Source organism: Ranitomeya imitator, chromosome 10 (genome assembly GCF_032444005.1).
Source record: "Ranitomeya imitator isolate aRanImi1 chromosome 10, aRanImi1.pri, whole genome shotgun sequence".
In the NCBI taxonomy this organism is placed as follows: Eukaryota; Metazoa; Chordata; class Amphibia; order Anura; family Dendrobatidae; genus Ranitomeya; species Ranitomeya imitator.
In genome coordinates this window covers 119575248-119601382 of record NC_091291.1, presented here as the reverse complement: position 1 = coordinate 119601382, position 26135 = coordinate 119575248, and the positions used below count along the sequence as shown (strand labels likewise).

Below are 26135 nucleotides of genomic sequence, written 5' to 3'. Positions count from 1 at the left end.
CTGGGCTGAGAGTGCAGTCTATTTTCAAAAGGAGAACTGTACCGGGACGCCATCTTTACTGTGGGCAAACGCGGACGTTTTATAGACGTACACAGCACTATCTCACAGCACTTTCGGTAACATGTCATTCTATTATTCACGCTTGTTAAAATTATCATATTTATCTCTGTACTTTGAAATATACCAACAGAGAAAGAAAAACCGATGTGCCCACGTCAAAGATGGCTGGCCAGATGCGTCATTTCCGGTCAGCTGTAGGCCGCTTCCTGTTTCGCTAGTTTCGCGCTGCCGTTGGGGGTTTACCAGAGGTCGCGGTCATGTGCAGGGGAGTCCTGCGTTACCCTCAGGGGGATACAGCGATTAGCACGGCTGAATGGCGCTGACACTGCAGGTGAGGTAGTAGTGTGTACAGCTGGGGGACTACAACTCCCAGCAGGCTGCACTCATAGCAATTTTTCTTTCAGGATTTGGTTTTCTGATCCTGACGCCTCCTGAGCATCATGGTGGAGAGAAGTAACAGCAGCTGGACCAGGGATGTGGCCGCTTTTGCTTCCAATCCCAAATCCTTTGCGCTCGGTTGGCCCTCGGAGGGGTTCGTGGACGACCTCCTGAAGGATCTTAATAGTGAAACGCTGAACGAGCAAACTAAGGTGAGGACTTCTCATCATGACATACACTGGGGGGCGTAATCACCGGGAGCCCACCAGACTCTGCGGGGTCTCGGCACAGCGCCACTCCTGACCTCAGTCTGTGCTGTGAACTGCACCCATCATATTGTGCAACACTGTGCGCTTACAATTGCTCATTTTCCCTTTCTACCCAAATAATTCTTCTCTTTTCTCTGCTCTATGTAGAAACAGGAAGTCTCTTGTCCCTGCATTTATCATTGTTATTATTCACCGCTGTCCTGACCCAGTTGCTCCCTCCTGCAAGGGACTTTTGCAGCGACTGATGACTCATGCAGGGAAAATTGATCTCCTGTTTCTACATAGCGCTTAGAAGGATTCAGCCGATCAGGTATTAATCACTTGATGTCATAACCCAATGGAAAAGAGAAGAATAAGCTGGGCAGAAAGGTAAAATGAGCAATTGTAAGTGCACAGTGCTGTATAATATGATGACTGCAATGTAGTAAGAGGCTAAACATGTTGCTGAGAGGAGAAGTATTTTATTTAAATGGAGCTGTTGCTGTAGCTTTATAAAGGGGTTCTGTTACCCTCAAAATGCATAGTATTCTGCCTGAAACACATAGTCAACCAAACCAATGGTACAAAGTGATTGGAAAATTGTTTGATAATAAAATAATTATTTTTATGAAATACAAAATGGTTTGGTTGAATATGTGTTTCATTATACGCTAAAGTGCTTATCGCCTACCCTGATAGGATTATGGGTTTAAAAAATAGTATTCTGGCTGTACAGTAATATAGGGACTTATCCTCCATAGAAATCTTACTAGCACGGCACCTGACAAAGTTACTTTTAATGGAAATGAGGGGGGCTTCAGTGCACCCTTGGTGTGGTCAAAAATCCCCCTTCAGTTTACATTTTGGGGTTTCCCCTGCTTCTGGTTAACAATGCTCTCTTGCCCAGAGCACAAGGCTGCATGTTCAGGCCACTCACCTGTGTGTGTACTGACCGTCTGTCAGAATTGCCATTTTTGTTGCAGTTCCCCAAATGAACTAAAAGCAATTTGTCTTTTCTACTCTAAAGGTACCGTCACACATAACGATATCGTTAACGATATCATTGCTTTTTGTGACGTAGCAACGATATCGTTAACAAAATCGTTATGTGTGACAGCGACCAACGATCAGGCCCCTGCTGGGAGATCGTTGGTCGCTGGGAAAAGTCCAGAACTTTATTTCGTCGCTGGATCTCCCGCTGACATCGCTGAATCAGCGTGTGTGACACTGATCCAGCGATGTCTTCACTGGTAACCAGGGTAAACATCGGGTTACTAAGTGCAGGGCCGCGCTTAGTAACCCGATGTTTACCCTGGTTACCAGCGTAAACGTAAAAAAAAAACCAAACACTACATACTTACCTTCCCGGTGTCTGGTCAGGTCCCTCGCCTTCAGCTTCCCGCACTGACTGAGCGCCAGCCGTAAAGCACAGCAGTGACTTCACCGCTGTGCTGTGCTTTACAGCGGCCGGCGCTCAATCAGTGCGGGAAGCTGAAGGCGAGGGACCTGACCAGACACCGGGAAGGTAAGTATGTAGTGTTTGGTTTTTTTTTTACGTTTACGCTGGTAACCAGGGTAAACATCGGGTTACTAAGCGCGGCCCTGTGCTTAGTAACCCGATGTTTACCCTAGTTACCCGGGGACTTCAGGATCGTTGGTCGCTGGAGAGCCGTCTGTGTGACAGCTCTCCAGCGACCACACAGCGACGCTGCAGCGATCGGCATCGTTATGTAGATCGCTGCAGCGTCGCTAAATGTGACGGTACCTTAAGGCTATGTGCACACGTTGCAGATTTGACTGGAATTTTCTGTGCAGATTCTCCATTTCTTGGCAGAAAACGCAGGTCAGAATCTGCGCCTTTTTTTGGTATGTGCACACGTTGCAGATTTTTGTGCAGATTTCTTCCTTTTTTACCCCTGCAGATTTCTATTGTGGAATGGGTGCAGAAACGCAGCAGATCCACACCAAAGAATTGACATGGTCCTTTTTTGAATCTGCTGCGTTTTCTGTTCAGATTATTCCGCACCATTAGCACAGCATTTTTTTTGCCATTGATTTACATTGTACTGTAAGGCTGGTTTCACATTTGCGTTTTTGCGGTAAAAAACTCAAAAAAAAGCGTGCGTTTTTTTTCCCTATATTTAACATTAAAAACGCATGGGTTTTTTGCATGCGTTTTGATGCATTTTTGCAATGCATGTGTTTTTTCTCTGCATGCGTTGTGTTGCAGAAATGCAACATGTAGTAATTTTTGCGGCGTTTTTTTTGCCGCAAAAAAAAACGCATGCATTTTTTCGCGGCAAAAAAACCTATTGATGTCTATGTAAACGCATGCGTTTTTATTTTTAAAAAAACAGAAAACCCACTGATATGCCACCCCCCACCATAAAGGTGATAAAGGGATCCTAAAGGTACCGTCACACTAAGCGACGCTGCAGCGATACCGACAACGATCCGGATCGCTGCAGCGTCGCTGTTTGGTCGCTGGAGAGCTGTCACACAGACAGCTCTCCAGCGACCAACTATCCAGAGGTCCCCGGTAACCAGGGTAAACATCGGGTTACTAAGCGCAGGGCCGCACTTAGTAACCCGATGTTTACCCTGGTTACCATCCTAAAAGTAAAAAAACAAACGCTACATACTTACCTACCGCTGTCTGTCCCCGGCGCTGGGCTTCTCTGTACTGGCTGTGAGCGCCGGGCAGCCGGAAAGCAGAGCGGTGACGTCACCGCTCTGCTTTCCGGCCGCTGTGCTCACAGCCAGACCAGAGAAGCAGAGCGCCGAGGACAGACAGCGGTAGGTAAGTATGTAGCGGTTGGTTTTTTTACTTTAACGATGGTAACCAGGGTAAACATCGGGTTACTAAGCGCGGCCCTGCGCTTAGTAACCCGATGTTTACCCTGGTTACCAGCGAAGACATCGCTGAATCGGTGTCACACATGCCGATTCAGCGATGTCTACGGGGAGTCCAGCGACGAAACAAAGCTCTGGACTTTCTTCCCCGACCAGCGACATCACAGCAGGGGCCTGATCGCTGCTGCCTGTCACACTGGACGATATCGCTAGCGAGGACGCTGCAACGTCACGGATCGCTAGCGATATCGTCTAGTGTGACAGTACCTTAACCCTAACCCTAAAGGGATCCTAACCCTACCCCTAACCCTAAAGGGATCCTAACCCTAATCCCTTTAGGGGTAGGGTTAGGATCCCTTTAGGGTTATGATCCCTAACTATTTCTGTTTATAGTGGGTTTTTTACTTTATTTTGATGATTGGCAGCTGTCACACATTTCTCAGCATGCGTTTAAAAAACGCAAACGCATGAAAAAACGCATGTAAACGCGTCAAAACGCCGCGTTTTTTTCACCACATGCAAAAACGCATGCGTCAAAAAAACGCAGCGTTTGCACACGTTTAGTCCAAAAGCAAAAGAAAAAAGTGAGCTGCACAGCCTTCCTTCTTTCGGCAGATCAGCAGCAGTGAGTGGTGACAGGCTGCCTTCAGTGCAGGGGGTGCTCGCATGGAAGATAGATGCAAACATATGGATAGGAACAGAAAATGCGGCAGCACTCACCCATCTGTGGTCCAATTCTTTATTCAAAACATGAAAAAGTACAGCCTTGCGATCCGAGGGAGTGCAGATGGACGGGAGGTGAGCAGGTGAACGACCACGGCCGTTTCGCGCTGATCCAAGCGCTTCTACGGGACCCGTAGTTTGCACACGTTTACATGCGTTTTTTCACCATGCGTTTTTTTTTTTTAAAAACGCATGCGTTTTGAAACGCAAGTGTGAAACCAGCCTAAGTCACTTGCAGATCTGCAGCGTTTTTGCATGGAAAAAAAAGCTGCAGATCTGCAGGAAATCTGCAACGTGTGCACATACCCTAAAATGGCATCAATGAAAACTACAGGCCTTCACAGTGATCCATTGATGGATAAATAAGGCGCGAGTCTCAGAAAAATGGTGATAAATTAATTCATTTATTTTTTATTATTCATATTTTTTACCACTAGAATATACAGTATATATCTATATAAAATTCAGCATAGCTGTAATCGGCCTGACTTTCAGGAATCATTTTGCCAGGTGAGTTTTGCACCACAATAAACGCTATGGTACAAAATATATATATATATATATACACTGTATATACTGTATATTAATATTGCACACACAATCTGAACATTTTTTTGACCACACATGGAATTTTTTTCTTATTTGTTTTTAGTACACTATATGGTAAAATGAGTGTTGTAATGCAAAGCTGCCACTAAAACAGGCCCTCCTACCTCTGTCAATAAGTTATGGCTTTTGAAGGGGAGGGGGGACAAAAGGACAGCGCAAAAAATTGTTAAAGAAAAGAATAAAGTTATCATTTATCATACTTTTGTCTCTTTTTACATAAGAGTATTTTCAGGAGTTGTTCACTGCTTCCTTAGGATAGCTCATGTGTGCAGTCACTGACTGCTGACTTGTGAATCCTCACAGCGCTGTGTGCGCATCGTCAGGATTTGCCGGCATGTGACTGCAAGTATGCGATCACGTGCAGACTAGACTTGTACAGATTTGCTTAGTGCAAGTGAATAGAGTGAGGTCGGATGTGTCTAGTTAGAATGTGCCCAGGAATATGCAAATTGTATACTTACAGTCATGTGACAGCCTGCTCACGGCATCGGAACCTAAGAAGCTTGACAGTTTGCACACTGCGCACTCTAAGGATTTACAAGTCTGCAGTCACATAGCGTAACTGCAGACTTGTACCCAAGGCCAAACAACCCTTTTAAGGGTACAGGTCCTTCTCAAAAAATTAGCATATAGTGTTAAATTTCATTATTTACCATAATGTAATGATTACAATTAAACTTTCATATATTATAGATTCATTATCCACCAACTGAAATTTGTCAGGTCTTTTATTGTTTTAATACTGATGATTTTGGCATACAACTCCTGATAACCCAAAAAACCTGTCTCAATAAATTAGCATATTTCACCCATCCAATCAAATAAGTGTTTTTTAATAACAAACAAAAAAAACCAACAAATAATAATGTTCAGTTATGCACTCAATACTTGGTCGGGAATCCTTTGGCAGAAATGACTGCTTCAATGCGGCGTGGCATGGAGGCAATCAGCCTGTGACACTGCTGAGATGTTATGGAGGCCCAGGTTGCTTCAATAGCGGCCTTAAGCTCATCCAGAGTGTTGGGTCTTGCGTCTCTCAACTTTCTCTTCACAATATCCCACAGATTCTCTATGGGGTTCAGGTCAGGAGAGTTGGCAGGCCAATTGAGCACAGTAATACCATGGTCAGTAAACCATTTACCAGTGGTTTTGGCACTGTGAGCAGGTGCCAGGTCGTGCTGAAAAATGAAATCTTCATCTCCATAAAGCATTTCAGCCGATGGAAGCATGAAGTGCTCCAAAATCTCCTGATAGCTAGCTGCATTGACCCTGCCCTTGATGAAACACAGTGGACCAACACCAGCAGCTGACATGGCACCCCACACCATCACTGACTGTGGGTACTTGACACTGGACTTCAGGCATTTTGGCATTTCCTTCTCCCCAGTCTTCCTCCAGACTCTGGCACCTTGATTTCCGAATGACATGCAAAATTTGCTTTCATCAGAAAAAAGTACTTGGGACCACTTAGCAACAGTCCAGTGCTGCTTCTCTGTAGCCCAGGTCAGGCGCCTCTGCCGCTGTTTATGGTTCAAAAGTGGCTTTACCTGGGGAATGCGGCACCTGTAGCCCATTTCCTGCACACGCCTGTGCACGGTGACTCTGGATGTTTCCACACCAGACTCAGTCCACTGCTTCCTCAGGTTCCCCAAGGTCTGGAATCGGTCCTTCTCCACAACCTTCCTCAGGGTCCGGTCTCCTCTTCTCGTTGTACAGCGTTTTCTGCCACATTGTTTCCTTCCAACAGACTTACCATTGAGGTGCCTTGATACAGCACTCTGGGAACAGCCTATTTGTTGAGAAATTTCTTTCTGGGTCTTACCCTCTTGCTTGAGGGTGTCAATGATGGCCTTCTTGACATCTGTCAGGTCGCTAGTCTTACCCATGATGGGGGTTTTGAGTAATGAACCAGGCAGGGAGTTTATAAAAGCCTCAGGTATCTTTTGCATGTGTTTAGAGTTAATTAGTTGATTCAGAAGATTAGGGTAATAGGTCGTTTAGAGAACCTTTTCTTGATATGCTAATTTATTGAGACAGGTTTTTTGGGTTATCAGGAGTTGTATGCCAAAACCATCAGTATTAAAACAATAAAAGACCTGACAAATTTCAGTTGGTGGATAATGAATCTATAATATATGAAAGTTTAATTGTAATCATTACATTATGGTAAATAATGAAATTTAACACTATATGCTAATTTTTTGAGAAGGACCTGTATGTCAGTATTTCTAACTCGTCATAAACCATAGAAAACCCCTGTATGTAATTTCAAGATTGCACCGTACATAGGAAGACACAGGGGAGTGTAGGCCATGCAGTTTGAAGACCTAAGACCACAAACCTCTCGCTATATCTCATCCGACATGCGCTGACTTACTATTGTCTCTTGTCGTGTTTCTAATAAATCCATTTTCATATTTCAGGTATTAATGCTGAATCTGTTCTTAGAATTTCCTACGATTCTGTGCTCAGAGAAGGCATCGGGCGAGGTCACCTCGGAAATCCTGCTAAATATTCTACAACAAGTCTCGTCGTCCTCAAAGAGTATACCCCTAAGATGCCACCTCCTGTTAGCAGTCGAGACCGTTTTGATCACCACTGATAACTTCAATTTGAATTGCAAAGCCGCACAAGACTTCGCCTCGCTGCTGATGCACATCATATCGGACGTCAATGACAAGAAGCAGGGGGCGGCCAACAGGCCTCTGCGGATCACGGCCTGCGAATGCCTGCGGGAACTGGAAAATTGCTACCCTGGGCTGCTTTCTCAGAGACTAGAGCAGTTATACACCCTGCAACAACAAGAGGTTAGCAGCGCGCATCAGTCCTACATAGTACTGTACAGCATAGCCTTGAAGAACGCCGTTCAGCTCTTGGCGCAGAATGACGGGCCTTCTACCGGAGCCATAAAACAGATGCTGATGAGCAATGGCAGCTTCCTATGGAGTGCCACAAAAGACATGAAGGAGTTACGAGCTGCGTCGGGTGACCAACTGTTCCTGCTCCCGTCCAGCAACGAGACCAAAGAACTAAAATCCACCCTGGCTCTTTTATTGGAGGACTCTTATCTTCTTACACCCGTGTGCCAAAACACCCTATTCTGGCAAGTCATACAGGTGGTGGCTATGGTCCGCACCATATCCCCCGCCATCTTTAAGTCTCAGCTTGTACGGTTATTTGGCACAAAGGATATAGCGTGCTTTCACAGTATCCTGCAGATGAAAGCGGTGTTTACAGACAGTCTGTTCACAGCGGAGGACGAGCACTTCCTCCTTCAGAGGCTGGTGGGCATGACGCTGCACCCGTTGCTGTCTACGCCCGTCAAGTTATTTTATCTAGACTGCCTATTGCACTTTCCAGAGAACAGACCCCTCAACTCCAACCCTGGCGAGAACCTGCCCGTTCTTCTCACTGTCCAAATGACCTCATCCCTGTTCCCCAACATCTTCGACGATTGCCACACAATGCTCTGCAGGCAGAATTTGCTGAGCATGGTTTATCTGGAAAATGAAGGCTTTCATGCCGAGAGGGGCATAGGATACTTACTCGAACACCTCATGTCTCTGTATAGCATGGTGGACAAAAACGCCAGCAGGGAGGTCACTGCCACTTTTTTCCGTGCCGCCTACCTATTCGTGCGATACTTTCATTTTTGCGAGCAGCACATGGAGAATCTGACCAGAAGTCTCCTTGACCTCTACAAGAACAACAGCACTTTGGCTCCTTATTTTATTAACTTGATTAATCAGACTCAGATCCTCCTGGAGTTTCAGGCTTGGCCAGTATCTCTGGCCAAAGCTTTACAGAAGCAAATAGTGGACCTTCCTGTGGATGGGACGACTAGGAAGAACCTTCCGTGGCATCTTAAGGTTCTCTCGAGAGTAGCTCAGGAGAACACCATTCCACAGACTCGTACAGTAAAGTTCCTGAGGAAGGTGGTGACTCGCTTTGATCTGTTTCTTAAGGGAGACTGGGCACTGGGTAATGCTTTGTTGTCTGTGTGCAAACATGTCCTCCAACATGAACATCTCGATAACGTGTTCATGTCTTTGGCGGATCTGTTACAATACATAACGCATCATTTTTCAGACATTGATATTCAAGACCGATCACGCTTATATTTTATTCTCCTTACCAATGTCTCTGAGGAGAAGCTTGGGAAAGTCCTCAACATGTCTCCTATTGATGGCCAAACCAAAGAAAGGTCCTTGTCTTCGATTATGTCAGAAAGTGAAAACTTCTCCATCCTACTGACTGTTCATAGTGCGAAGAACATTCTCCAGTTATGTCCGGTTTATAATCAGACAAAGGGTTTACCAACTTATCCGGAAGCATCTAAGGAGGACTATCAAGAGACAGAATACACGATCGAAGAACATTACCAGCAACTTGCCAATCATCGAACTTCCTTGCTCGCCTTGAATTATCACTTGACTTTCAAAGGTGATGTTGAAGAAAAGTACCAAAAGGTGCTCTGTATTATTCTCCAGTTTGAGGTAGCAGATGGTTTTTATGAACCATTAGGCAATTTCCATGTTCCCTACCTTTATGTTGGTCGAAAGCCACTGATGGTCACGGTCAACTTAGTCCCAAACGACCCTCATCCGACCTACTTCGTTGTGAATGCCACATTTAGCACACAGGATGGATTGACTTATCATACACAACTTGATCCACTACCTATTTCATTCCCAGAACTATTTGCCCCATTCCCATTGCCCACGTCTTGCCACCCGAATGCCCGATGCCACCTCTTTGAGAAGCTTTGGCTCACCCTAAAATCAGATGATGGGAAAGATAACGAAGAAAGCACGTTCTGCTCCGAGATGTCCGAGTCGTCTCTTGGTGATGTTGTGGTGTCTCATTTCTCCAAATATGTTGCGTCCCATCATGATGGTGAGTACAAGATTGGTATAGTCCTGCCCCCGAGGTTCCACATATTGATGATTGCCAAAGTTCAGGATGGCACCGCACAGTTCCATATCAGAACTGATAACTGGAAGCTACTGCCATACATGAACGATCATCTACTGGATGTGTCAAGCAACACGTGACCAAAGACATTGCTCCTATGCAAAATCGAAGTGTTTGCTGCATTCGCCTTAGAGCTGGCGGCATCTATTGTAGCTTTTCTAGGCGGCAAAAGTTTTATTTCGTATGCTGATATAAATATAAAAACTAGTATATATTTTTTGGTAAAATGTTTAATAAGAAAATGCATTTTAGAATGAAACATTTGGAGTAAATAATGATCTTGTGTATTGGTTCATTTATTTTATCCTTCAGCTCCTTTCGTTATAAAGACCAGTTGTTCATGGGGATGGACCTTATTAGGGCTAAGGGACTTGTAGAAGGGCGGGAGGTGGGGCCTCGTAGGGGGGTCTTCGAAGGATGGAGGTGGGGTCTTGAAAGGATGGAGGTGGGACCTCGTAAGGGGGACCTCGAAGGATGGAGGTGGGGCCTTGAAAGGATGGAGGGGGACCTCGTAAGGGGGACCTCGAAGGATGGAGATGGGGCCTTGAAAGGGGGACGTCGAAGGATGGAGGTGGGGCCTGGAAAGGGGGACTTTGAAGGATGGAGGTGGGGCCTTGAAAGGGGGACTTTGAAGGATGGAGGTGGGACCTCGTAAGGGGGACCTCGAAGGATGGAGATGGGGCCTTGAAAGGGGGACGTCGAAGGATGGAGGTGGGGCCTGGAAAGGGGGACTTTGAAGGATGGAGGTGGGGCCTTGAAAGGGGGACTTTGAAGGATGGAGGTGGGGCCTTGAAAGGGGGACGTCGAAGGATGGAGGTGGGGCCTGGAAAGGGGAACTTTGAAGGATGGAGGTGGGGCCTCGAAAGGGGGACTTTGAAGGATGGAGGTGGGGCCTCGTAAGGGGGACCTCGAAGGATGGAGATGGGGCCTTGAAAGGGGGACGTCGAAGGATGGAGGTGGGGCCTGGAAAAAGGAACTTTGAAGGATGGAGGTGGGGCCTCGAAAGGGGGACTTTGAAGGATGGAGGTGGGGCCTCGAAATGGGGACTTTGAAGGATGGAGGTGGGGCCTTGAAAGGGGGACTTTGAAGGATGGAGGTGGGGCCTTGAAAGGATGGAGGTGGGACCTAGTAAGGGGGACCTCGAAGGATGGAGGTGGGACTTTGTAGGTGAGACCTCGAAGGATGGAGGTGGGGCCTCGAAAGGGGGATTTCGAAGGATGGAGGTGGGGTCTCGAAAGGGGGACCTCGAATGAGGGACCTCATAGGGGGAGGAGGGACCTTGCAAGTGGAACCTTGTAGGGGTGTGGTGGGACCCCTTAGGAGGGGCTTTGTATTAGATGGTAGGGACTTCGTAGGAGGTTCCCCACCTTTAGGGTATGTTTGCACCAATGTGTTTTCGGTCAGAGTGCTGTCATATGGAAAACAGGCAGCACATGCACCAATATTAATACATTAGTTCACTTGACCCTTTTTCCATACTGACTGTATGGGAAAAAAAAATTGTAGCGAGTGCTAGTCTCTTTATTTAAAGGGAATCTGTCAGCAGGATTGTGCGCACTAACCTACAGTGTCAGGTTGGCGCCATTATATTGATTACAATGATACCTGGTGATGAAATCCGTCTTGTGGTTGTTGTTTAGTCTTTATTTTCAGTTTTGTGTTAATGATCTGCTCCGGGGCGGCCTGTGGGGGGTCTGCATCTGGTGCACTGATTAGGTATTCATAATGCAGCCTGCTGACAGTGATCCCTCACTGACCGGCCCCCTAGTTTAAATAATGAATATATATATATATATATATATATATATATATATATATATATATATATATATATATAGAAAAAAAAAACCTTCTGCAGGCGGGTGCTGGCCGTGGCCCCTGGGCTGCAGGATAATCACATATTTAATGTGTTAATTATAAATGTGCTTGAGGTTATCCTGATGGAATACAAAAAAATGAATTTTAAAATGGCGCCCACGGCGCAGTAGTAGCTATCTGTGTATATAGAGGTGATCCAATAGCTGCTACTGTGCCGGCGCCATTTTAAAATTGATTTGTTTTTCTTATGCTATCAGGATAACCTCAAGCACATTTATTAACACATTAAACATGGGATAATGCTGCAGAGCAGGGGCCACGGCCAGCCCCTGCCTCAGAAGGGTTTTTTTTCAGTATGTATATATAATATTCATTATGTAAGCTAGGGGGCCGATCAGTGAGGGATCAGCCTGCATTATGAATACCCCCCACAGGCCGCCCCCGGAGCACGAGAATCTCATTAATCTTTATTTTCAGTTTTGAGTTAAACAACAACAACCACAAGACGGATTTCATCACCAGTTATCATTGTAATCAGTATAGCAACACCAACCTGACGCTTTAATTGGGTGCATGCGAGAAAAACAATGCAATAAGACACCCCATTGCAGTTATTGGCAGAGGACGCTGTATTGGCTCATGGTGTTTGACAAATATGGCGTATTTTAGAGGGAGTCTTCTCTAAAACTAAGCATAGATCCTTATAGAAGATCTATCGCCTGTAAAAATTGCTCCTTCTAGTGTTAAAATCGCTGCCTCCCTTTTGCAGAGGCCATAGTGGAATCAGATATGCTAATTAGGGTGATCGGTGCACCCTCGGTGTGGCCAAGAAGCTCAGTGCCCAGATCTGCCCAGTGGTTTTGCATGTCCCCACCGCATCACTTGTGATTGACAGCGATGGCCTGCGCTTACTTTGCAGACAGTTCTCTGTCCAAGCAAATCTGTGCTGTCAGTCACCAGTGAGGGAGGCAGGGACATGCAAAACCTGTGGGTAGGAAGATGCACGGAGCCTCTTAGCCACACCAAGGGTGCACCGAGCATCCCAAATATCACTTCTGATTAAATTTCAGATCCTGCAGTTTAGACCCTTAAGGTGTGATATTTATAGGGTCTATATCCTGCATCACACTGTGGACTCATGTGCAGCCTGTGATCTATTAGTATCCCCAAGTCTTTTTCACACGTGCTGTTGCTTAGCCCTATTCCTCCCATTCTGTATATGCTTTTTTCATTTTTCTTGCCCAGATGTAAGACTTTGCATTTCTTCCTGTTAAAAACCATTCTGTTAGTTGCACACCCCACTTGAGACCTTCTTCTAACTGGGTGTGCAGCCATTTATCACCACTCTTTGGGTCCGATCACTCAGCCAGTTATGAATCCACCTAACCGTAGCCGTGTCAATATTACATTTTTTCAATAAGGATAGTGTCAGATACTTTATCAAAAGCATGTTAATGATCGGCACATGATAAAAAAAAATGGTAACTACATTCTCATAACATTTCAATTTATTCAGTCTTTAGTATGAGCCACGTATAGAAATGCTGGCAGTTAGCGCCTCGGCTGCTATTAGGTTATTAACGGTTGTATGAGGAATGTTCTACCGAGGTGAATGCACTTGGGCAAATCATCAAGATCCACCGCTGGCAGCTCCTGTAAAATTTCCGTCAACATGGGAGACGAGGCCGGAGACCCTGCAGACCATGGTAGGACGATAAGGCCACACAAGCTGCTAATAGTACCATGAGCAATATGCGCCCTGGCATTGTCGGGTAAAAAAAATGGCTCCTGGGACACTTCGGAGAAATGGCCATACCCAAAGGAGGACACATTAGTACAACCAGAGCCCACACAGGGGCCCAAGAGGTAAGAGGGCCCATTTTCGCCTCCAAACAGGGAATTGAACTAATGGACTGCAAAGGGCCCATATATTGCTCTTGCACAGGGGCCTCTTCTGTCTGTGGCCGTACCACTTTTCCATGACTAAATGTAATGCCGAGCTGTTCGTGCACCTGGAATGAAGACTTGAGGGGTCCGGATCCCGTATATTATACTACCCCCAACATAATTGTCACAAATGTGTCATGTCCTTGGGAGATCTGGGGTTAGAAGAGCACTACAGTATTGAGAATTGCAGATCTTCCATTTAGCCTGCGTCCCATGTTAAATGGATTTGGTTTCCTTTAGTGTTGAAGAGGTTAATGACCCTTTCTATTCTGGCCAGAAACTTGCAGCCCCATTTCAGCTGCTTCTGATCTGGTCATTACCTCTCCCTATAAAACCTGACCAGTCCTTCTCTGTCTTGCCTGTGAAACCTTTGCTTCCTTGCTCTTAGGAAACACTCTGCTGAATAGGAGATTGTTCTTACTACTGGAGATTGTTGCGTGCTGTTTTGGAGTGTATGCTTTCCTCATTGTCCTATTCCCATTTGGTTGGTACATTCCTATCCTTCCCTATATAGCCCTTTATCTTTTAGTGTTTGTATGTTTGTTGCTTTCTGTTGTCCCTGTTTTGTCTTTGTGTCTTGTTTGCCTTCTAGTTCTGACCCGGGTCTCATGAGGTGAGGAAGGGACATATCAGGGGTTAACAGGAGCACAGAAAGGTCAGAGACTCAGGCCTCTCTACCTTCAAGAGTACCCCAGGGACAGGCATATTTAGGGTCTCAGTTCCAAGTACAGTTTGAGGTCCTTGACAATAATCCCGGGAGTAGCACTGGTGTGATGTTCCCTTGTGAAGGCCTCTTTGTGGCGTTGCCCACGTGGTCTCCAGACCAAATTCCAGGTATCATTGCATCCTAAACTAAAGCAGGACGCATGGCTGAAGGATAGCCCTCCATTATATCCTCAGCAGAGTGAGCTTGCCTGTATCTGGGACAGGCACCAGGGTAGCTACTAGCCAAACTGACATCCATCTAGTGAATATTTGGGGAATTAAAGTGGCTGGCCGCAGAGAGCGACTGTTCGGACTTTGTACAGGTGCGGGGGGCTTCATAGTGGGGCTTACACCTTCCCATCTACTTGTTTTACTTCTGGCTTCATTCACAAAGAAGGGCTGGTATAGATAGAAAACAAGTAGATGGGAAGGTGGTCCTCCAGTCCTTGTTTACTCACCTGCAGCGACGATATCATGTACATCCACATGACTGCTGCAGCCAATCACTGGCCTCAGCAGTGATGCTAACAGTGACTGCACAAGACCGCTGCAACAATCATGTGGATGCACAAGATGCTATTACTGCATCGAAGTAAAGAAGGACATTCAAGGATTGAGCTTCAGCGGTGGGAAATGTAACAAGTGAGGGGGTTTTGTTTTTGAAATAAAAATAATCCCATCCAGATAAACCTTTTAACATGAACCTAAACTTTCATTTTCTAAATAATTTTATCCTGCATGGAAAGTTATGAAACTTTGCAAATGACTTTATCAAGGGATTTGTTTGTTCTTTTACAGAAATTAAAAGACCATTGATATCAGAATATACTCACATGGAGTACAGATGATGGCAGTGAAAGTGTCATTCAGGTGCACATATTATATAGACGTGGGCACAGCAGACCACCCATGGAGAGAGCGCGCACACACCCATTATAGCCAGTTTCCCAAAATGGACCAACGGTTTTCATAGGGAAAAGAAAAATCCCAGCACTCCCTACAGTGGTCCGATTTACGGGCCAGACGCGTTCATGTGAATTGCAGGCAGCTCCAGCACGTAGTAGTAGCACACTTATTTGTCCAGCAGAGGGCACTCTAAAACGCAATGTGTCAACAATATATATCCAGGAAATCAATGGCTAGAATACATGACCATGTCTGTGCCCAGCTGCTCAGTCTCGGGGTAGGTGCCCGCTCTGACAATGAAAGTCACTGCAGACTTTGGGGGTGATCCACTAAGACTGCCATAGCACGTGCCAGTCTTAAAGGGGGTAACCTGGGACTCCTGGAGGATTTTTAGTGTGAGCGTACTGGCAGGTAATACCTAACTACCTGCCTGTTCTGCTTTTATTAGCCAGAATTGGGTTTGTCTGTGGTCCAGAGTCCCGCGAATCGATCTGATCATTTCTTTCCAGGATGACTTATGGCCAGAACAGAAGTTTGTAGCCAAAAGATATTCCCAATTGCAAGATTAAAAAAAAAAGGTGTTTGCTTTCTGTAAAAGCCAAAAAGTTTTCTAAGTTTCTTTAAAACTTTAATAAAGTTTGCAGTACATCAGCTCGGCCCCATTCCTTTCAATAGAGGCGAGCTGGACAACCCCGTTAATATATCCATAGTCCGCCATGTAGAAAGCGATCTCCAGGGTTTTTTAAACACATTTTAGACACTTGTTACTAATGTTCCATCCGATTAGATAAGTTTTAATACATTATGAAAAGCTGAAATTGTTCTCTTTGCATATATTTAGTTTACTAAGGGTAAGACGGTGGGGGTACAAAACTACTGTCCCGTGCCTAAGTAAAAGACCACCGAAATACACAACCTGCACCCCCTATTTCACTTCATAAAATAGCAAGGCTTACATTCCACTGTTATACCAGGCAGAAGGATGAAGACCACCCTCCCCATCTTGGCACGTAGCCATTGATATACCCTTTTCAATGGGTAACCAGCTTTATAAACAGAATTAAACTGAAAAAATTGTCAGTGGAAAATGTGATTCTGTCAACATAAAACCATTAAAATGTGCATATTATGACATAAAATCAGGTCCGCAGTCTCGGCCATCATCGCCATATACATTTATAGGCAGAATTCTCTATATAACGAGGTCGTATTTAAGATCAATCACTAGATCCCATTGCTGGTAAGGGATCGCCGTCCATGGGGCCGGGGAGCAGATAAGGTCTTGGGTTTGGTAAAGGGTCCACATGGACGTGGTTGCATACATAGGTCAGGTCAGTTAGTCAGCCCCTTAAAGTTGGGCTCCGCACTTGACGGAAGAGCGATCTGGTCATTGAGTAATTTATCAATAATGTTAATTTCTGCATCTCGCTTCTCGATGTTCTCGAAGGGCGTCCAGGACATGTCGTGTTGGAGTTTGTAAGCGGCAAGAAATTCATGAGGACAACTCGGACCCCAGTCCTATAAAAGGGTGAAAAAAAAAGACAAAAAATAAGACTTACAAAACCAGTCTGCTCTGCTCATGGCCGCCCCTTCGCCTGGGAGCTGCTTAGTATATGGATCTGTATACAGTATAAGACTGTGCACCCCTCCGCTTTCCGTCCCAGAGGGGATCAAAGCAGCACAGGGCTTCTGTCAGGAGCCAGACCCCACCAATACAACCTTCCTCTGGGATTACATAGCACAATAGTGACCTTTATGGGTCCGTCTAGCACTGTAGACCCTCATCAATGAGTGGATCAAGCGGCCATGACAGGTGGTGAGTTCTCCTTCAATGGAAGTCTTCAAACAGAGGTTGGGCAGATATCTGTCTGAGATGCAGGGGGTTGGACACGATGACCCTGGTGGTCCCTTCCAACTCTAACATTCTATGATCTATCGGATCCATGCACCAGGCAAGTGATTATTACATAGGCCTATGAGAATTAAAGGGGTACTCCGGTTCAGTTTTGTGTGAGAGGTGAACAGGGCCGGTGACGTCACGTCTACTTGGATCTGCATGATCGGCGGGCATCATGGATGTGTCTTAGTCTAACATATAGGACAAGTGCCCAACATCCGCTGCTCAGACATGCCGCCTGAAAAGTATCAATAGACGTGATGGCCCTGATCACCTCCTGATAATTAGTGATGAGCAAATGTGCTGGGATAAGGTGTTATCTGAGCATGCTCCGGTCCTAACCGAGTGACTTCGGCGTGCTTGAATAATATGTCCGAGTCCCCACGGCTGATCGACAGCTACAATATATGGAGGGATTGTCTGAGAGCAAACACCAGGCGTTACCTTCGGAGAGAGAATGGAGAAGTATCTCTGCCCGCTTTCCCGCTTGTACAGGTAGTAGATATTCCCCGGTTTCTTCACCACGTTACAGGCGGCGTGGTGCAAATCAGCGTCTCTCTTGGCTTCTTCTAATACCTGCAGAAATGGAAGGTCATTAATAGCAGATAATATCATGTTCATCTAAATATCACGTAAAATTAAAAAAAAATACATTGAAGCCCGTCAGTGAAGCAGGGGTCATCAGAATCACTGTTATAGATCTGATTTAACCTTAATTTTTTCACAAAATAAACGGCACATGTCATTATATAACTCTTGGACTGGATGAGGCTGTTGTACTTCCTTTGAAAATCCACGTCAGAATTGCTCTTGAAATTAAAACGAGCTCCTCATAAAAAGCGCATTTTTATCAAAATTATTCAGTTATGCTGACTTGTAGTTTCAAAGTAAGTACACCAGTTTTATAGGATGATAGATATACATTTCATATCTGATGTAGTTGGTATTATGCTTTATCTAGAGCTGCAGCCCCATAAATCTGAAAATAATAGCATAGCCTAGCAATACGGCATGCCTCGCTATGGTGGGAAACCCCTGCGTTCCCGTCTCACCTTCCTCGCCTGCTCCTGCAGAATCCGGATCTGCTCCGCTATGACCGTTAATCTGTTGCAGGCATTGGCCCGTATGAAGTCGTCTGCCTATAGGGTGGGAGAGAAGAAGAAAGAAATATGTGCTAAGAACACGTCCAATCACTCCTTATCCACCTATGGGGATATATATATATATATATATATATATATATATATATATATATATATATAATTTTTATTTTTTTTTTACCTATATGCATGTCTTTGGGGCTAAAAATCATTTTCGCAATTGGATCCCATTACAAATGTGGCACCGATTGGCTTTTACAGACTCCTTATTTTCCTGCAAATCCAACTATGATGACGTCATAAATAAGCTGAGAGGAGCTCGGAAAAAGACAGAATTTGTTACCTTTTTTTTTTTTTTTTCTCATCAGAACGAGCTCACTGATGGATTCTCAGTTCACTCATTCTGAAGCCAGCAATAGAAGCTAATGGTGCAAAAAAAAAAAAAAAATAATGCTAGGTAATTGAAAAATAAGCAGTAAAAAAATTATTAATAATAATAATTTGCCCCAAATGTGGAAAACCCCTATAAATATTGACAGATCAGTTCTCAACTGACTTGCTTATTGGGGTGCATGGCCCCCATGGTTTGGATCATGCATACATTGGCAGAAGGTACAATAGACCCCATTAAAAGACTTATTTGTGCTGCACTTGATATGTCTGCCCCATTTACTCGCAGAAGTTTTGCAAAACTGCAGCGACTATGAGAGCAAAGTGTGAACATGGACTAGAGCAAATGTACACATGGGAGCTTTGTACATAGAGGCTTAGTGCATGGTCACACTTTTTCTGTTTTTTTTTTTTTTTTTTTTTTTTGAATGGCGCAACTAAAAAAAAAAAGAAAAAGAAAAAAAAGTAGGAAAAGGCACTATTCATCTATGGATGAAAAAAATGCTGCAAGAAGTGACGTGCTGCAGGAAGTGACGTGCTGCAAAAAGTGACGTGCTGCAAAAAGTGACGTGCTGCAAAAAGTGACGTGCTGCAAAAAGTGACGTGCTGCAAAAAGTGACGTGCTGCAAAAAGTGACGTGCTGCAAAAAGTGACGTGCTGCAAAAAGTGACGTGCTGCAAAAAGTGACGTGCTGCAAAAAGTGACGTGCTGCAAAAAGTGACGTGCTGCAAAAAGTGACGTGCTGCAAAAAGTGACGTGCTGCAAAAAGTGACGTGCTGCAAAAAGTGACGTGCTGCAAAAAGTGACGTGCTGCAAAAAGTGACGTGCTGCAAAAAGTGACGTGCTGCAAAAAGTGACGTGCTGCAAAAAGTGACGTGCTGCAAAAAGTGACGTGCTGCAAAAAGTGACGTGCTGCAAAAAGTGACGTGCTGCAAAAAGTGACGTGCTGCAAAAAGTGACGTGCTGCAAAAAGTGACGTGCTGCAAAAAGTGACGTGCTGCAAAAAGTGACGTGCTGCAAAAAGTGACGTGCTGCAAAAAGTGACGTGCTGCAAAAAGTGACGTGCTGCAAAAAGTGACGTGCTGCAAAAAGTGACGTGCTGCAAAAAGTGACGTGCTGCAGGAAGTGACGTGCTGCAGGAAGTGACGTGCTGCAAAAAGTGACGTGCTGCAAAAAGTGACGTGCTGCAGGAAGTGACGTGCTGCAGGAAGTGACGTGCTGCAGGAAGTGACGTGCTGCAGGAAGTGACGTGCTGCAGGAAGTGACGTGCTGCAGGAAGTGACGTGCTGCAGGAAGTGACGTGCTGCAGGAAGTGACGTGCTGCAGGAAGTGACGTGCTGCAGGAAGTGACGTGCTGCAGGAAGTGACGTGCTGCAGGAAGTGACGTGCTGCAGGAAGTGACGTGCTGCAGGAAGTGACGTGCTGAAAGAAGTGACGTGCTGCAGGAAGTGACGTGCTGCAGGAAGTGACGTGCTGCAGGAAGTGACGTGCTGCAGGAAGTGACGTGCTGCAGGAAGTGACGTGCTGCAGGAAGTGACGTGCTGCAGGAAGTGACGTGCTGCAGGAAGTGACGTGCTGCAGGAAGTGACGTGCTGCAGGAAGTGACGTGCTGCAGTTTGCAAAAACAGCAGTTTTCCAAATCGTTCAGGAAAAATAAAACAAGGTGTTTGCACGAGATTTTGGAAATGTCATAGCCTTTGCTGATGCTGAAAAATGCAGCTTAAAATTTGCATGAAAAAAGAGGCAGCAAAAACGCAACGTGTGAACATAGCCTTAGAGTGTAATATATGCCCATCCATATTGTGGCTTTACAAATCATTCTTTATTTTAATTGTACAAAAACTATCCATATACAGACGTGTGAAACCACCTAGTACAGCAGCAGGGTGTGAACATAGTCTGATGCAGCGAGTTTGAATAAATGCAGAAAACACTCATACTTAAAACCATGAGGGTGTTACTCAAATTTGGGATTTTATTACTACCTAAAATACTGACCTTTTGCACCTGCTGAGCCAGTTCCACAAGGTTGGAGGGGTCCCCTATACGATTGGTTTGATAAGTGCTGACAAGTTGGACCCCGGATGGATTTGAACTACTTTCTACGAGACTCACTAAAAAAAAAATAATATATTTTGATCATTGAATTATCACACATCCAATAAAAGAAATAGTACAATGCATAGGAGTACATAGGTGTCAGCATCATGTTATACAATTATTCAGCATTAAAGGAATCTGTCAGCAGGATCAGCCCTCCTGAGCCGTCTATATGGCATGTAGGTCATAGGAAGCTGAATGAAATGATATCTTTGTGTCTGCGATGCGATGTCTTATTCCAGAGTAATTTACGTTTTTTTCTTTATATGTAAATGAGCTGTTGAGATCTATGAGCCGGATATAGATCTCTATGACAATGTGCCTCCAGATCTTATTTTTAATAAAATGAGGCGTTACCAATGTGAGACATGTAATGACTGACAGTCCGCTCTCCGGATCTACACATCTCACACTGGTAACGCCGCCTTTCATTTATCATAAGCTTTGGAGGTGGAGTCTCGGGGAGATCTATGTCCGGCCCATAGATCTTAACAGCTCATTTACATATAAAGAAAAGCGTAAATATCTCTGGAATAAAAGATCAGATCGCAAATATCAAGCTATCACTTTATTCAGCTTCCTATGACCTACATGCCCATATAGACGGCTCAGGAGGGGTGATCTGACCTGTTAGTATGGGCACGCAGGTTGTAGGCAGCTGACACCAGTCCTCCCTGTATGCCTCATGAACAATGCCTTGTTATAGAAACATTTTTAGCGCTTTATGTAAATGAGTTCTTCCAGGCTCTGTGGCGGACCCTGCCCGGAAAAGAATGCTGCCTCCTCGCTTCATTGTCTTTCTCCTCCCCTCTCATTACTGCATGTTTGGTGCACAGCTGGAAAGCGTGGGGCGCGGCGGCTGAGCGTGGGGCGCAGGGGCTCAGCGCGGGGCGCAGGGGCTGAGCGTGGGGTGCAGGGGCTGAGCGTGTGGCGAGGCGGTTGAGCGTGGGGCGCAGCGGCTGAGCATGGGGCGCGGGGGCTGAGCGCGGGGTGCGGTGTCTGAGCGTGGGGCACGGTGGCTGAGCGCGGCGGCTGAGCGTGGGGCGCAGCGGCTGAGCGTGGGGCGCGGTGTCTGAGCGCGGGGCACGGTGGCTGAGCGCGGCGGCTGAGCGTGGGGCGCGGTGTCTGAGCGCGGGGCACGGTGGCTGAGCGCGGCGGCTGGGCGCGGCGGCTGAGCGCGGGGCGCGGCGGCTGAGCGCGGGGCGCGGCGGCTGAGCGCGGGGCGCGGGGGCTGAGCGCGGGGCGCGGTGGCTGAGCGCGGCGGCTGAGCATGGGGCGCGGTGTCTGAGCGCGGGGCGCGGCGGCTGAGCACGGGGCGCGGCGGCTGAGCGCGGGGCGCGGGGGCTGAGCGCGGGGCGCGGTGGCTGAGCGCGGGGCGCGGTGGCTGAGCGCGGCGGCTGAGCGTGGGGCGCGGTGTCTGAGCGCGGGGCGCGGCGGCTGAGCGCGGGGCGCGGGGGCTGAGCGCGGGGCGCGGTGGCTGAGCACGGCGGCTGAGCGTGGGGCGCGGCGGCTGAGCGCGGGGTGCGGGGGCTGAGCGCGGGGCGCGGCGGCTGAGCGCGGGGCGCGGGGGCTGAGCGCGGGGCGCGGTGGCTGAGCGCGGCGGCTGAGCGTGGGGCGCGGCGTCTGAGCGCGGGGCGCGGCGGCTGAGCGCGGGGCGCGGCGGCTGAGCGCGGGGCGCGGGGGCTGAGCGCGGGGCGCGGTGGCTGAGCACGGCGGCTGAGCGTGGGGCGCGGCGACTGAGCGAGGGGCGCGGGGGCTGAGCGCGGGGCGCGGTGGCTGAGCGCGGGGCGCGGGGGCTGAGCGCGGGGCGCGGGGGCTGAGCACGGCGGCTGAGCGTGGGGCGCGGCGACTGAGCGAGGGGCGCGGGGGCTGAGCGCGGGGCGCGGTGGCTGAGCGCGGGGCGCGGGGGCTGAGCGCGGGGCGCGGGGGCTGAGCACGGCGGCTGAGCGTGGGGCGCGGCGACTGAGCGAGGGGCGCGGGGGCTGAGCGCGGGGCGCGGTGGCTGAGCGCGGGGCGCGGGGGCTGAGCGCGGGGCGCGGTGGCTGAGCACGGCGGCTGAGCGCGGGGCGCGGGGGCTGAGCGTGGGGCGCGGCGACTGAGCGAGGGGCGCGGGGGCTGAGCGCGGGGCGCGGTGGCTGAGCGCGGCGGCTGAGCGTGGGGCGCGGGGGCTGAGCGCGGGGCGCGGTGGCTGAGCGCGGCGGCTGAGCATGGGGCGCGGTGTCTGAGCGCGGGGCGCGGCGGCTGAGCGCGGGGCGCGGCGGCTGAGCGCGGGGCGCGGGGGCTGAGCGCGGGGCGCGGTGGCTGAGCGCGGGGCGCGGTGGCTGAGCGCAGCGGCTGAGCGTGGGGCGCGGTGTCTGAGCGCGGGGCGCGGCGGCTGAGCGCGGGGCGCGGGGGCTGAGCGCGGGGCGCGGTGGCTGAGCACGGCGGCTGAGCGTGGGGCGCGGCGGCTGAGCGCGGGGTGCGGGGGCTGAGCGCGGGGCGCGGCGGCTGAGCGCGGGGCGCGGCGGCTGAGCGCGGGGCGCGGGGGCTGAGCGCGGGGCGCGGTGGCTGAGCGCGGCGGCTGAGCGTGGGGCGCGGCGTCTGAGCGCGGGGCGCGGCGGCTGAGCGCGGGGCGCGGCGGCTGAGCGCGGGGCGCGGGGGCTGAGCGCGGGGCGCGGTGGCTGAGCACGGCGGCTGAGCGTGGGGCGCGGCGACTGAGCGAGGGGCGCGGGGGCTGAGCGCGGGGCGCGGTGGCTGAGCGCGGGGCGCGGGGGCTGAGCGCGGGGCGCGGGGGCTGAGCACGGCGGCTGAGCGTGGGGCGCGGCGACTGAGCGAGGGGCGCGGGGGCTGAGCGTGGGGCGCGGCGACTGAGCGAGGGGCGCGGGGGCTGAGCGCGGGGCGCGGTGGCTGAGCGCGGGGCGCGGGGGCTGAGCGCGGGGCGCGGGGGCTGAGCACGGCGGCTGAGCGTGGGGCGCGGCGACTGAGCGAGGGGCGCGGGGGCTGAGCGCGGGGCGCGGTGGCTGAGCGCGGGGCGCGGGGGCTGAGCGCGGGGCGCGGTGGCTGAGCACGGCGGCTGAGCGCGGGGCGCGGGGGCTGAGCGTGGGGCGCGGCGACTGAGCGAGGGGCGCGGGGGCTGAGCGCGGGGCGCGGTGGCTGAGCGCGGCGGCTGAGCGTGGGGCGCGGTGGCTGAGCGCGGGGCGCGGGGGCTGAGCGTGGGGCGCGGGGGCTGAGCACGGCGGCTGAGCGTGGGGCGCGGCGACTGAGCGAGGGGCGCGGGGGCTGAGCGCGGGGCGCGGTGGCTGAGCGCGGGGCGCGGGGGCTGAGCGCGGGGCGCGGTGGCTGAGCACGGCGGCTGAGCGCGGGGCGCGGGGGCTGAGCGTGGGGCGCGGCGACTGAGCGAGGGGCGCGGGGGCTGAGCGCGGGGCGCGGTGGCTGAGCGCGGCGGCTGAGCATGGGGCGCGGGGGCTGAGCGCGGGGCGCGGTGGCTGAGCGCGGCGGCTGAGCATGGGGCGCGGTGTCTGAGCGCGGGGCGCGGCGGCTGAGCGCGGGGCGCGGCGGCTGAGCGCGGGGCGCGGGGCGCGGGGGCTGAGCGCGGGGCGCGGTGGCTGAGCGCGGGGCGCGGTGGCTGAGCGCGGCGGCTGAGCGTGGGGCGCGGTGTCTGAGCGCGGGGCGCGGCGGCTGAGCGCGGGGCGCGGGGGCTGAGCGCGGGGCGCGGTGGCTGAGCACGGCGGCTGAGCGTGGGGCGCGGCGGCTGAGCGCGGGGTGCGGGGGCTGAGCGCGGGGCGCGGCGGCTGAGCACGGGGCGCGGGGGCTGAGCGCGGGGCGCGGTGGCTGAGCGCGGCGGCTGAGCGTGGGGCGCGGCGTCTGAGCGCGGGGCGCGGCGGCTGAGCGCGGGGCGCGGCGGCTGAGCGCGGGGCGCGGGGGCTGAGCGCGGGGCGCGGTGGCTGAGCACGGCGGCTGAGCGTGGGGCGCGGCGACTGAGCGAGGGGCGCGGGGGCTGAGCGCGGGGCGCGGTGGCTGAGCGCGGGGCGCGGGGGCTGAGCGCGGGGCGCGGGGGCTGAGCACGGCGGCTGAGCGTGGGGCGCGGCGACTGAGCGAGGGGCGCGGGGGCTGAGCGTGGGGCGCGGCGACTGAGCGAGGGGCGCGGGGGCTGAGCGCGGGGCGCGGTGGCTGAGCGCGGGGCGCGGGGGCTGAGCGCGGGGCGCGGGGGCTGAGCACGGCGGCTGAGCGTGGGGCGCGGCGACTGAGCGAGGGGCGCGGGGGCTGAGCGCGGGGCGCGGTGGCTGAGCGCGGGGCGCGGGGGCTGAGCGCGGGGCGCGGTGGCTGAGCACGGCGGCTGAGCGCGGGGCGCGGGGGCTGAGCGTGGGGCGCGGCGACTGAGCGAGGGGCGCGGGGGCTGAGCGCGGGGCGCGGGGGCTGAGCGCGGGGCGCGGGGGCTGAGCGCGGGGCGCGGGGGCTGAGCGCGGGGCGCGGCGACTGAGCGTGGGCACCACCACTACAATCTAACAGGGATAAAAGTAGCCTGTGCTGCTGGTCAGTGCAGGTATCAGCAGTCGGACCCCTAACACTGTGGGCAGGTGATAAGAGGGTGGTCCAGAGAAAACAAGTGACATTCCATACCTTGTAGATGTGCGGTTATCATGTACAACCAGTGCTGGCTGCAGCCTGTACATAGTGCAGTCACACGTCCATCTGTAGCACAGTGTATATATATATATATATATATATATATATATATATATATATATATATAATGTACGTCCCCATACACACAGTGCAGCTGGTACCTGTAGTCACATGCTGGCTGCGGCTCTCCATGCTTCCAGTCCTGGGCTCGCTGCTCTTTCCTCCTCAGTGTGAACGCTCCAGCTGACCCCACTGCCTGCTGGGAATTCTGAAACCTCGGCAGCCATCTTTGATTAGGGCAACCGGACAATCCATATCCCATTAAACTGCCCCGAATTTATCCCCCACCTGAGAAAGAATAGTTCACATTTAACTATAAAGATTTGAAAATCACCGACGTTATAATATTTTGCTATCTTTTTTGCCAGTACTAAAAATGTAATTTCTTACGTGAGGTAAGGGAAGTGGGTGTGTGACCACGTGATGTATGAGGAGAAGATGCTGACGTCAGAAGCTCGTGTGACATGCTTCAGTCATGTGACTTGAGAGCCCTGAGCTTTGGAACTCTGTGCTCAGGAATCTGTGCAGAGGAGAGGAGGAGGAGGATGGACCGTGCACGGTGTGTGTGGGGGTGGATGGACTGTGCACGATGTGTGTAGGGGTGGATGGACTGTGCACGGTGTGTGTGTGTGTGGGGGGTGGACCGTGCACGGTGTGTGTATGTGTGGGATGGACCGTGCACGGTGTGTGTGGGGGGGGATGGACCGTGCACGGTGTGTGGGGGGGATGGACCATGCACGGTGTGTGTGGGGGTGGATGGAC

The 26135-nt window shown here is 50.7% G+C and overlaps 2 protein-coding genes across 2 annotated transcripts; one reads left to right on the top strand and one right to left on the bottom strand.

Moving 5' to 3' along the window:
* Window positions 1-235: 235 nt before the first annotated feature.
* AP5B1 (adaptor related protein complex 5 subunit beta 1) lies at window positions 236-10124 on the top strand. The gene is made up of 3 exons (XM_069742723.1): window positions 236-391; window positions 465-650; window positions 7295-10124. Exons 2-3 carry the CDS (start codon window positions 501-503, stop codon window positions 9923-9925), a joined length of 2781 nt encoding a protein of 926 aa, XP_069598824.1. The 5' UTR covers window positions 236-391; window positions 465-500; the 3' UTR covers window positions 9926-10124.
* Window positions 10125-13155: 3031 nt separating this feature from the next.
* Window positions 13156-25582, bottom strand: LOC138650978 (uncharacterized protein C1orf50 homolog). The gene is made up of 5 exons (XM_069740871.1): window positions 25475-25582; window positions 20607-20722; window positions 18171-18257; window positions 17563-17694; window positions 13156-16739 (listed from the first exon to the last, which is right to left on the bottom strand). The coding sequence occupies exons 1-5, from the start codon at window positions 25503-25505 to the stop codon at window positions 16554-16556; spliced, it is 552 nt and encodes a 183-aa protein (XP_069596972.1). The 5' UTR covers window positions 25506-25582; the 3' UTR covers window positions 13156-16553.
* Between the last annotated feature and the right edge of the window lie 553 nt (window positions 25583-26135).